Source organism: Tinamus guttatus, unplaced genomic scaffold (assembly GCF_059628265.1).
Source record: "Tinamus guttatus ecotype Peru unplaced genomic scaffold, ASM5962826v1 Tinamus_guttatus_pri_ptg000198l, whole genome shotgun sequence".
In the NCBI taxonomy this organism is placed as follows: domain Eukaryota; kingdom Metazoa; phylum Chordata; class Aves; order Tinamiformes; family Tinamidae; genus Tinamus; species Tinamus guttatus.
The window spans coordinates 4,325,208-4,337,152 of NW_028288732.1; the positions used below are offsets into that span (position 1 = coordinate 4,325,208).

The 11,945-nt window shown below is 45.2% G+C and overlaps 1 protein-coding gene across 5 annotated transcripts in view; it reads left to right on the top strand.

Annotated features, from left to right (window-relative positions):
* Positions 1–11,514, top strand: part of TNIK (TRAF2 and NCK interacting kinase) — a 145,495-nt gene extending 133,981 nt beyond the window's left edge. For all 5 annotated transcript variants that reach the window (XM_088523924.1, XM_088523925.1, XM_088523928.1 and 2 more), the window contains 9 exons: positions 1,254–1,368; positions 1,952–2,122; positions 2,837–2,980; positions 4,793–4,927; positions 5,428–5,528; positions 7,233–7,382; positions 8,756–8,915; positions 9,514–9,653; positions 11,358–11,514. In XM_088523924.1, coding sequence (XP_088380050.1) covers positions 1,254–1,368; positions 1,952–2,122; positions 2,837–2,980; positions 4,793–4,927; positions 5,428–5,528; positions 7,233–7,382; positions 8,756–8,915; positions 9,514–9,653; positions 11,358–11,441 — 1,200 coding nt within the window. In that variant the 3' untranslated portion in view covers positions 11,442–11,514. The remainder of the gene's footprint in view (positions 1–1,253; positions 1,369–1,951; positions 2,123–2,836; positions 2,981–4,792; positions 4,928–5,427; positions 5,529–7,232; positions 7,383–8,755; positions 8,916–9,513; positions 9,654–11,357) is intronic.
* The last annotated feature ends 431 nt before the right edge of the window (positions 11,515–11,945 follow it).

Genomic DNA, 11,945 nt, shown 5'->3' on the forward strand with positions numbered 1-11,945 from the left:
ACAAGGAGTGGAGATCATGTCATTTTGACTCCCAAGATAAGGATTTCATTTTGCTTGGGAGAAGGTCTTAACCTCATTCTCTGCCCTAACAAAGCACTGGCTTCAAAAAAGGGCAGTGCGCAGTTGTCACATATTCCTCCCCAAATTCCCTTAGTGAAGTAATGCTTCTGCCATTCCCTGTGATATGTTCCAGTTAAGTTCTGATAGCTTAGGAATGACCTCTTCAGCATTCTCACTTGAAATGGTGTGGACAGTTTTTAAATAGTGCATTGAAATTGCAGATAACCCATACGTGATCCCCTGTGTGCTGTACACATGATATGTGCTAAACACCAGCATTTGAGGGGGGTGGAGCAGTGCGGGTAAGGCAGACTTCTCATGGTTTTGCCTACCAGATCTCCCTAAAAAACTCCCTAAATCCCCGTACAACTCACCCAAAAACCTTCCTCCTTCTCCCCACTCGAGCCTATAACCTTCTCCCAAACTCTGGGTAGCCAGGCCTACTGAAAGGCCACAGCTCAGCCATGCTCTGGTGACAGATTTGGGAGCAGTGACAACACAGCCCAGCAGAATGAAAAACAGGCCTGTTACCCAAGAGCTGAGATGCGCTGCTTTCCTGGGGGAAAACCCGGCAGATCCCTAGATAACAGACATAAGCCTGAGCGGCACTGTGGCTGCAGGAGCTCTCATGCAAGTTTGACAGGTTCCAAAATAGTTTTTGACAACCCATTCAGATAAAGCCTCCCTTCAGCTGGGCCAGGCGGGCGCTCGGCTAAGGCACGGGCCCGAGGAAAGCGTGGTCACTCCGGTAGCTCCTTCTGCGGCGCCGTGTCGCCGTGGCGTCTTGCACGTGGGCGCTACGCCGCGGAACAGGGCAGCGCCGGGGCCCTTCTGGAGGCTCCCAGAGCTCTCCTGGGAGGCTCATCCAGACGCGTGAGGCTGGGAGACCATGGAAAGGTGGAGATAAGGGCACTTCTGATTGAGACGCTGCAGCTTCTCGGCTAACATGGCCCCAGCACTGCTCACCTGCCGCTCGGCCTTGCGCCTGCTGGTGCTCCACAGGCTTCCTGGCATCCCCTCTCGTGTCCCCCATGAGTGAAAGGGAAGGAGGAGCAGATGTTCGTGGAAGGTCTGCGAAAGTGGAGGGCTCACAGAGCACAGCAGTGGCAGGTGCTGGGGTGCCAACAGGGGGGTCTCCACTAATGTTATCATCATTGCTGTGCTCTGAGCTCTTGCTCTGCTCTGTTTTCCAGTACGGTATGGGAAGTAGCACCAAAGCCTCTTTCACGCCCTTTGTGGACACCAGAGTGTATCAGACCTCGCCTACTGATGAAGATGAAGACGAAGATGAAGAATCATCTGCTACTGGTAGGAAGCAATGTGGATAGGGCCGCCTCACGAAAACTAGCTCGTGGAAGGCACCTCTCCACACCAAATCTCTTCCAGATTTCATTTACTCTCGTCAAAATATTGCTCACGTCTGTATCCTTGTGCTCTCCAATTTCCTACAAATCTTCCTTTCACCACCAGTAGAATACCACAAGAAAGAGAGCCCCAAGAGAGAATAGGGAATAGTAAAAATTCATCTATCCCTGACTCTAAGTGCAGCTGGGAAAAATGTTGAGGCTGCCTTTGCAGAACCAGGATGTGGCAGACAGACCTGGAAAGTTTACAATTGCTCAGAAGTCACAGATGTGGACAAATAGGCAGAGAAAGCATTGGTCAACTTTGTAGGCTGGATTGAGAGTCTGGGCACCTCAGCTACATCAACTTGCTCTGGGTTCAAACCCACAATGAGCTCCTCACAAAAAATAAAGCTTGTTACCTACTGATGACTTCCTTGACAGAAAAAAAAAAATGAGTAGTTTCTCCCTATTTGCCTAAATCCTGATAGCATAAGTATGTAGAGCTCGTCAGTCATGGCTCCACATTTGTTTTTGTGTCTTCCCAGCACTGTTTACCAGTGAACTGCTCAGACAAGAGCAGGCCAAGCTGAACGAAGCGCGGAAGATCTCCGTGGTGAACGTGAACCCCACCAACATCCGCCCCCACAGCGATACCCCCGAGATCAGGAAGTACAAGAAGCGCTTCAATTCGGAAATCCTCTGTGCTGCTCTGTGGGGTAAGCTCCTCCTTGCCAGCCCCCTCTGTAAAGCTCCCAGGAGCGCGTGGCTAGCAAGGGAACACAAAGATTTTACCCCCAAACTGAGCCCCTGCCTCAGGTGGCCCTGCTTTCTGTGCTGCACAAGGCAAATGGCCATTCTGTCCTTGTGGCCCTGAGCAGGTCCTGACTGGGCCAGGAGGTCGCGGTGACGCTCAGCCTCAGACTTCAGCTTGTGTGATTCAGCTTGTGTGTGACTGCTTGAAGAATGAGCCTCCTGTCTCAGGAAGCCTCGTGCTTGTTTCCTGGGTGCCGTCCAGCAGCTTGCATCACATATCCCTCCTGTTAAGGCCATGATGTGGCAGTCCAGCTCCTAAGAGCCAGGATAAGACTGAAGTTGTCAAAAATACTTTTGTGGCTTCAAATCAATGATATCTCTGGCCCTATCAGTTAAGCTTTTCCTTCCTGTTTTTTGCCGAAAGTAAACATCATTTTACTTCCACTGATGAAAGCAGTGTGGAAAGATACCGAAGTGTAAAATATTTTATGTCTTGGTTTTGCTGTAAGAGTGACCCTTGATGTTTACAGGAACACCAGCCTTCATGGTGACTGTCACTCTGTTGGTGGTGCATGAAGTAGGAGAAAGTGACCATAGGACATAATCCTTTGGAGCAGGCCCTCACAGGCCACAGCCGTGGATCCTGATGCCAGTTATCCTCTCTGTTTCCTGCACAGGTGTGAATCTCCTGGTGGGCACAGAAAACGGCCTGATGCTGCTGGATCGAAGCGGACAAGGGAAGGTCTACAACCTGATCAACAGACGGCGATTTCAACAGATGGACGTACTAGAGGGCCTTAACGTCCTTGTGACAATATCAGGTGCGGCTGCTGATCTCTCATTAGGTTAATTAATGGTTAATAAAGGTTAATGAAAGGTTAATTAACCTTTCATTCCTGTTCCCTAAGCAACTGCTGCTCAGACAAGATGCAGCAAGGAGGGCAATCATGGCCCGACAAAGCAACGAGCTCTGCTTCTGGGTCTGAGTGTACATGCAGACCTGCACTTGGGCACCTGTCCCACCTCAGAGTTCAGTCTCCAGAGCTCCCAGTTTGCAGCCATAGGCACTTTCTGGCAAGAGGATAAAACCACCCTTGTCAGACCAGCTGCCCTCTCGTAGAGAGAGGAGCACAGCCTTTGGTCCCCAAAAACATGGGTGAAGGAACCAGGGCAGAACCTTGTCCTGCTGATATCTGCCTGGCAACTTTTGCGGAGGACAGCAAGAGAAATGCTCATTAGGAAAACTGCTTAATATCCCACTTCTCTACTTTCATGATGTTCAGTATTTTTCCCTTGGCTTCCCTTGTCCGTTAAACTGCAAATTACTGTTTCCTTAATACAGGTAGATCTCTTCAAAAGATGCTGCCTTATGATTTGCTCTGTGACTCCACTGTGTTTTTGAGCATAGAGCTGTAGGAGCAAGGGGTTTAGTGCAGCTGGAAGATTAACGGGAGGGCAGAGCTCCCCAGGGAAGTACTGGCCTTGGAGGCAGCGATGAGAAAGAGCTGTGTGGGGCTGTGGAGATATGTGAGTGGGGATTAGCTGACAAGTCTCTTGGCTTATACTGTCAGTCTGTTCCTGCTGACCTCAGTGGAAGCTGCTTTGTGTGTCCTAAGAGAGCAGCAGGGAGGTTTCTAGCCAGGTTGTAGGCACTAGAGTGCAAAGGGACTTGCAGAAATGTGCCCTTGCTTTGGTGCCGTATAGCCCAGCGCAGAGCAAACAGAGGAGCTTGTGCACTGCATGAAAATCATGCGTCAGGATGGACCTAGGATGGGTTGTGGATAGCAAGTGTCAGAAACTGCAGAAATGTGGGGACAGTAAAGGAGAATTAGGGTACAAATACTGGCCAGGGTGAACTGTCCCCAGAATTTCTATCACCAAGAGGGAGAGCAGAGTCAGGCTCTTGCTGGTGCCAAAGGCACATTTTGCTTAGCCAGGTCTCTGTAGCGTTGCTGTAGTAGCTGGGACAACTAGTCAGACGTTTTCCAATTAGGATTTTTTTTTTTCTTCAGAGAATGGTCATTTATAAAACCCAGGAATTTTTCAGCTATGTAATTTTGTCTGTAAAACTCTCTGGGGAGGTGCCTTGGTTCCGGGATGGAGTTGCTGGTGTATGAAGCAGGAGAGAGAGGAAACCAAACGCCAGGTAGTTTAGTGGTTGGGTAAATTACTAAGGGAGCTGGGCTCATGTCTCTCCTTTGCCTGATTCTCTGTCTTTGCACATTTATTTACACAAAATGGAACATTTCCAGCCTGTGAGTAAGTGAGAGAGTCTGTCTCTTAGTTCACCCACCTGCAGTGTGGGAGGCAGAAGTCTGGTCTCTGCTTTGCATTAAGCATGTGAAGTTAGCATTTTTTTCACAAGAAAAGAGTACTAAAGCCCATTATTTTATTATTTTCAACATCACTGAAAAAAAAAAACAAAAGCAAAAATAAAATTTAACTCTCCACTTAGTAAGTAGGAATGGACTCTGAAATCTCAAGCTTTTCCATGGAAGAGCTTTGTGCTCACCCACAGCAGCTGTGTCACGGGGAGAGCTGGAGCCCAGGCCTGTGCCTGCATGGCTGGGGCTGCATGTTTCCTCTTCCTTACTTTTCATTAGCTCTTACTGGAAAGTCTCCTTTCCCGACAGGAAAGAAGAACAAGCTGCGCGTGTACTATCTCTCCTGGTTGAGAAACAGGATTTTACACAACGACCCCGAAGTAGAGAAGAAGCAGGGCTGGATCACAGTCGGAGACTTGGAGGGCTGCATCCACTACAAAGTTGGTGAGTGGCTGGGGTGGTCGCTTGTGGAGTCTGCGCTGCTGTTTTCGTTGTCTGCTGTGTGTGGAAGAAAGTTTAATCTGAAGGAAGAATTTTTGAAGAGAATATCTCTGTTAAAATAGCTCATTGTTAAAAATCTTCCAATTTATCTGATGAATCATTTACTATATTAACTACAGGCAAAAGGTACTGGATGTCTTTTGGGATTTTTGGACTGTAATCCAATTTGATTTGATCAAAAAGGAAAATAAGGATTTCTCTATTTGTAGATGGTTTGTTCAGTGGAAACACTATTGTACAGATGGTATTTTGAACATAGACAGGGAGACTGGACAAGGATTATATGTAGACCACAGCCATGAATAAACTTGGTATTCATCTATAGGTGCACATCTTACCAGCCAACAGAGAGATAGCCTTCGAAGCTCTTCTTGGAGATGAATTGTTTGGTCTTATTTGAATGAAAGTGAATGTTTTAAAAATCAGTTTTATTTTGATTTCAGTGAAATATGAAAGAATCAAGTTCTTGGTGATTGCCTTAAAGAATGCTGTAGAGATATATGCTTGGGCTCCTAAACCGTATCACAAGTTTATGGCATTTAAGGTATGTTTATCTTATTACCAAAATACACTCTGTAATTGTAAATACTTGGGATTTCTTTGCTCTGCAGAGTAGAAAAGTGTCTTGCTTATGCAGTTGTGCTCTCTGGGAATGACAGCGAGCTGGGCAGTGAGGAGCTGCCAGGGGCTTTCACACCTTGGGGGTGCAAACAAAACTGCTCTGCAGAAACGTAACAGTCACTGTGCCTCCCCTGGCAGGAGAGTGCTCTGAAATCCTTGCCTGAGCTGCTGCTGATACGTGCTGCATGTGGCTCACGACTAACTGTTGGTAATGTCTCTGCTGGGAGGCGCTGGGAAGTTTGCAGAAAGCTGACCCAACGTCCATGGGTAAAATGGGGGCAGTGGTTGTTGTTTGTTTTTTTTTTTTTTCCTTTTTTTTTTTTTTTTTTTTACTCTTAACTAATGTTTTATGTATGATTTAAAATGTGTTTGGTGTTATTTTCCATATTTGTTTTGTAATGCCCTCTCAACCTTCTGCAGCATGAGCTCTTTTCAGAATAGGAAGCCCAAAAAAATGACCCACACTTTTCTCTGCCTTTTCTCCCTTTCATCTCCCTCAAGGTCCTTCAGTGAGACCTTTCTTCTGTAAAACCTGGCAAAGAGTATTTTGTACTTAGTACTTTAGAGCACTTTCAATCCTGAGCTCGGTACGGAGGCAAGTCACAAGGGGCAGTGTCTTCCAGAGACTTTCATGCTGAGTAATCTTATTTTGCATCCTTGCAACATTAACGGGTTTATTCAGTATTAGGTCACATTTGCTTTTCCTGAACAAAGGCCAGAATAAATGGACTCGGTGACTGGAATTGCTCGGCAGCATTAAAAGGGGGTAGGATCCAGCCTGCACTGCCTGTGGGCAGGCAGGGAGGATGCTGCTTCCTACTCCTGGAGCTGCTTTGCCAGCCTGTGGGCTGAGCATCCTTTCCATGCCCTCTAGGCAGGGATCTCTGGGGACAGTAGCAAGATTTACACTGCCAGGATTCAGCCTGGTCGCTGTGCAGAGAGCAAACAGCCGCTTTCTCCTCCTGGGGGTGTTTTACCCTCCTGATGAGAAACTGAAGTTATGCAGAGATCTTCCCGGCGTGGCTGCACCAGTCTGTGCTCTCGTCAGCCCGGGCAGCGCAGGCAGAGGGGCTCCCACGAGCCGCCCAAACCATCCACTCATGTCAAATCACCCACCTGTAGAGACCAAATTCAAGGGCTGGCCTGGGCTTTCTGGGCAGAAGATCTGTGTGTGTCAAGGGTGATCACCTTGCGGCAGCCTTGGGAGGGAGAGCCCCTGATTTTTATTTTGGTGCAGCCACCTCGCAATATTTCTACCCACAGAGGTCTCATTTCCAAGCTTTCATTTGAGTCATATTTTACAGGGACTTTGTGGCAAATGCAACATTTATGTACCGTGTCAGAAGCCAGGTCGCCACACTTCTGCAGGGAGGGAGGAAATGCATCCGTGCTCAGTAGCTTCTGCTAAGATGTATAGCTATAAAAAAGTTACATTAGCAAATCTGCTTAGATGGCTGGAGTGACTGAGTAATACACTCCAAGGCATCTGACCCAGGAACAGAGAGACCGGAATATAAATAACTTATTTAATAGGAAACATCCAGACAAATATGACTTCAAATCTATCAGGCTGCTGCTATGGGAAGTTGTTTGTTTTCCATGATACTCACTGAAGGGATTCTAAAAGTCTTTTGCAGATCTCCAGCACAAACCATTGCTTGTGGATCTCACTGTAGAAGAGGGACAGAGACTCAAGGTTATCTTTGGATCACACACTGGTTTCCATGTGATTGATGTAGATTCTGGGAACTCCTACGATATCTATATACCATCCCATGTGAGTACTTGGAGGAGTGCTGCTGCATGAGTAACACAGATCACCAGCAAGACTTGGACAGGCTTTTAGTGTGTCAAAAATGGTGCCCTGCCAGATGTCATCTTGCCGTGGGTGTGACATGCTCCAGTGCTGCCATAATTGATAAGTGATTAAAGAGGACTTGCAGATATTGTGTACTTAATAGTCATCATTTTCAAAACCCACCTGGATGCAACCCTGTGCCACATGCTCTAGGTGTCCCTGCTTGAGCAGGGGGGTTGGACTAGATGATCTCTAGAGGTCCCTTCCAACCTCAACCATTCTGTGATTTACACAGGCTATTTCTGTTCCAGTACCCAAGCAGTCAGGATAAAGACTGGCCAGATCCCATAGAAGGGAAACTGTCCATACACTGCATGGAGCCATAATGGGGCTCTTTATAAGGCAAGATGCCATGAAACCAGGTTCTCATTTAATGGGCAAAATAGATCCACGAAGCAGTGACTGCCCAGTGTGCTCTCCCTTACCGTGGCACAGCAGATGTGCTCACAAGCAGGGTCTCACTTCCAGCCTCCTTCCAGCCTGAGGCAACATGGTTTTCCAAGGAAGGGCTGCAGGACTAGAGCAACCCGAACCAAACCTGCAGCTTGAAATTCCTGAAATCCCACTGCCAGGTGGCACTTGCCAGAGAATCGCTCTCAGGTCCATGGGCTATCACCGTGCTACAAAACAGAGAGTAGATGAGGATTTTCTTGTGTGCTCACCCAAGCTCTGTCCATGCTGTTTGATGAAGCAGTGTGAGAAAGCCGCCTGCAAGAATTGTGTTTTTAATCAAATTCAGGAATTGCAGAGATGACATCTCGGCAACAGAACATCCTCTATGAGAAGTAGCAGGGAAGCTAGGGTGGTTTGGACTGGTTACGTTGTCTTTGGGAAGTCAGACATGGGTTGAAAGTTACTGTAGCAACCCTAGGAGCTAGCAAGCGATTGCTCAAGAAAATCCAAGTATTTCCTCCCTGAATCTGCATGTCGAATCCCATATTTGTTTCCCTTTATTTGAATAAAAGATGAATTCATCAGTCAAAATTGGCAGCTGATTTTTGTTACTACCAAACATCAGACATCATTTGGAGAGCTGTATATGGTGTTCTCTCTTCGTAATTGCTGAACCTGTTTATCCTTGATGTATATGACAGCTTTGATGGCAGGGTAAACATGACAGTTTATTCTTTGTTGGGTTTATCTCTAAAAGTCTCTGACAGTTTATTGAATGAAGTGAGGGTTTTGTTCCTGATTCGGATTGGGGTTTTGTTTCTCTAAGGCTCTGCTCCCTTCCCCCTACCCCTTTCTCCATTCAGTTTAATTCTGACTTTTAGGGTTTATTTTGACTGCAGATTCAGGGCAATATTACTCCTCACGCCATTGTCATCCTGCCTAAAACAGACGGGATGGAGATGCTTGTATGCTATGAGGATGAAGGGGTATATGTGAACACCTACGGACGGATAACTAAAGATGTGGTGCTCCAGTGGGGAGAAATGCCTACTTCTGTGGGTAGGTTAAGCCTTCCTCTTCACCTTCCTAAAATGCTCTTGGCAAATAAGGAGTCAAAGATGAAATAAGTTGGTTCGGGTCCTTGTTGATCAAGGTAGACCCCTCACAGCCTCTCTACATGATAGATGCAATTGCAAAATACCTACAGCTTGGTCCTAACCAGCAAGAGCAAATGACTTCAAGATTTTAGGTCTTATTTATCTGAAATACAAGCTGTGCAGTGGTGACATCCTGTGCTGGGTGGAAAAAATACTGGGTGTGGAGCTGGAAGAACCTAGGTTGCTCTTCTGGCTTTGCTTTTGCCCCACTCCATGACCTCTGCAGACAGCTCGCCAACCTGCTCTGCTTCTCATCTGCAGAGAGAGGAAGAAGTGATACTTCTGTTTAAAGTACTCAGCAACTGGTGGGTGAAGAGCACTATATAAAGGCTAAGGGCTGTTGCTGATGGTCTGTGTTTGACTTCTGCACCTCTGGCAATCAGAGCTCTGTGGTTCCTCTAAATAGGCTTTGAATAACAGCTGATGTGAGAGTTTTCTGTCTATAGTATAATATTTAGCTCGACATATTTTAACACTTACCAAATGCTTTCTTTTGACAGCCTACATTCATTCCAATCAGATAATGGGCTGGGGAGAGAAAGCTATTGAAATCCGGTCAGTGGAGACAGGACACTTGGATGGAGTATTTATGCACAAGCGAGCTCAAAGGTTAAAGTTTCTCTGTGAAAGAAATGATAAGGTAAGTCCACGTCAAAGCTTGTATCTATGCTTTAAGCTACAACCAGCTACTTTTTGACTTTAGTTCTAGTTTATCTTGAGGTTAATAAGTAATTAATTTAAAGTTCCACTTAAAAAATACTACCCCTAAACCCACTCCAATTCATTGCCTTCAGAAGATGCAGATTTCAGCCGATGGTGAGATGATGTGCAGTATCTGAGGCTGAAATCTACACTGACATGACTTGAATCTCTCTCTAGTGTTGTCTCTAAACATTAAGTGTAGGGAATGAGGGAAGCAGAAATTGCAAGAGGAAAGGGAGTTACTTGCATAGAATGGTTGAATACCGAACTGTAGATCTGGTTTCTACCATCATCTCTGCTGTTGAGTTCTTTGATTTTGGCCATCTTTTCATAGGTTTATACTATTTGAGGGGGTTCAGCAGAGAGCTCTGCCTCTCTTATACAGCATTGTGGGGCACTTGATAGCTGCTGTTAGTCCAGAGAGAGTTATATTTTGAATGCAAGATCCTGCAGAATGGGAATAAAGGTATTTGCTCATCTCAGAAGGCTTCACAAGGATAAATTGGGACTGCAGAGTAGGGAATTCTTTCATAATGATTGTTATTATGGAACACGTGAAGAAGCTGATTGTTTTATCATCAGAGCATGGTTTAATAACATGTAGTAAATAAGATTGGAGACCAGAATAATTTTATTGAGTAGCTGCTCGTTAGATGAGCTTTGGCCTAGCATTTCATGGAGTTGGTCCGGAGTTCGAAGGAAAAATGCTATCTTAAGCGTACAGTTAAAGTATATGATAAGGAGGCTGCCCAAGAAACTGAATTTAAATTGCTCAAATAACCATAGCTGGCTTTTTTGCTAACTTTTAAGTCCTTGACTCTGCAGGTTTTGTATTTTTTCAAATGATCTTATTATTAAAAAAAAAAAAAAAAGCTGAAAATATACCCCAGTCTTGCTATAGTCTTGCTATATCTCACTAGCTTGCTTTAATACTGAAAGCAACTGATCAATTTTAGATTTGAAATGCTAAATAAATATGTATCTCTTTATGGAGAAATAGTTAGGAGTAAAAGATGTGTGGGACTGAATAATTTTTTTTTTAAAGGACAGAAAATTCAGATATTTTAGTTGCAGAAGCTGAAGATGTGTCCCCTTAGGAATTTACAAATTATGACTTACTTATTTTTAAAGCCTTCTATTGAGGTCAAATATTGGTGGATCTTCAAAGAAGCAGTAAAAGACACATCTTTCACAGAAAGGCCAGATACATTTCTGTTCTTTTTAACAGTTTGAAAGAAAACAGGTTTTCTCCAACTTAGTTTTCTAAATCAGCTAAAATACTCTGACTGACTTTTGCAAAGATAAATATTTTCAACTGAAGCAGGTAACTACCACACATGGTATCTGACTCAAGTGGTTAACGTTTAGCAAAGGTATAAACCACTAAAAATGGGATCTTATTAATATTGCATAATATATATGGTGCCATGGTGATAAATAATATGTGGTAAACTTCGCATTTTTAAGGCGTTACACACCTTGCTGTCCTTGGTATTGATAGCAAGACATAGATGACTCAGGGCTTTATTACCACATCTACTACTAATTGCTTTTGGCTTGATGTGATTTTTTGATTTGGTCAGCAGTGCTGCCTGGCTGCTTCAGATCTGTCCACGTGCTGTGCTTTCTCTCTCCAAAACAGGTGTTTTTTGCGTCAGTGAGATCCGGAGGAAGTAGCCAAGTGTTTTTCATGACCCTCAACAGAAACTCCATGATGAACTGGTAACCGAAGAGCATGGGGCACTTACCGTCATGGCATTATTTCTAATTTAAAGGATATTGAACACGCGGACTAACGCCGCTGCCACGGCAGATGCGGGTGGACCACGCGCTGCCGCCCCATCCCGCGCCGCCATTGCCCCGGGCAGAGGGGCCCGCGGGAGCGCGGCCCTGGCCAGCGTCCGCACTCGGGCCTCAGGAAACCGGCCTCCTGATTAAGCTGTGTTATAGTGGGTTATGAATTCTTCTTTTCTTTTTTTTTTCTTTTTTTTTTTCTTTTACTTTTTATTTGTTCCCTGCTTTGTAAGAACGGGGAAAGAAACTGTGTCGAAGAGTCTGTTTTTAATTCTGTCTGCCTGCTAGCATCAAATATTATAGTATGTTGTAAAGTTACCAATTAAATCTGGTGAGAGACAGCACAATAAATGTACCTTTTATCTTTGTGATGAAGGCCGTAACCGTATATAGCTGGGTCATTTTAGAAAACTTTTGCCTTCACCAACATTTACAT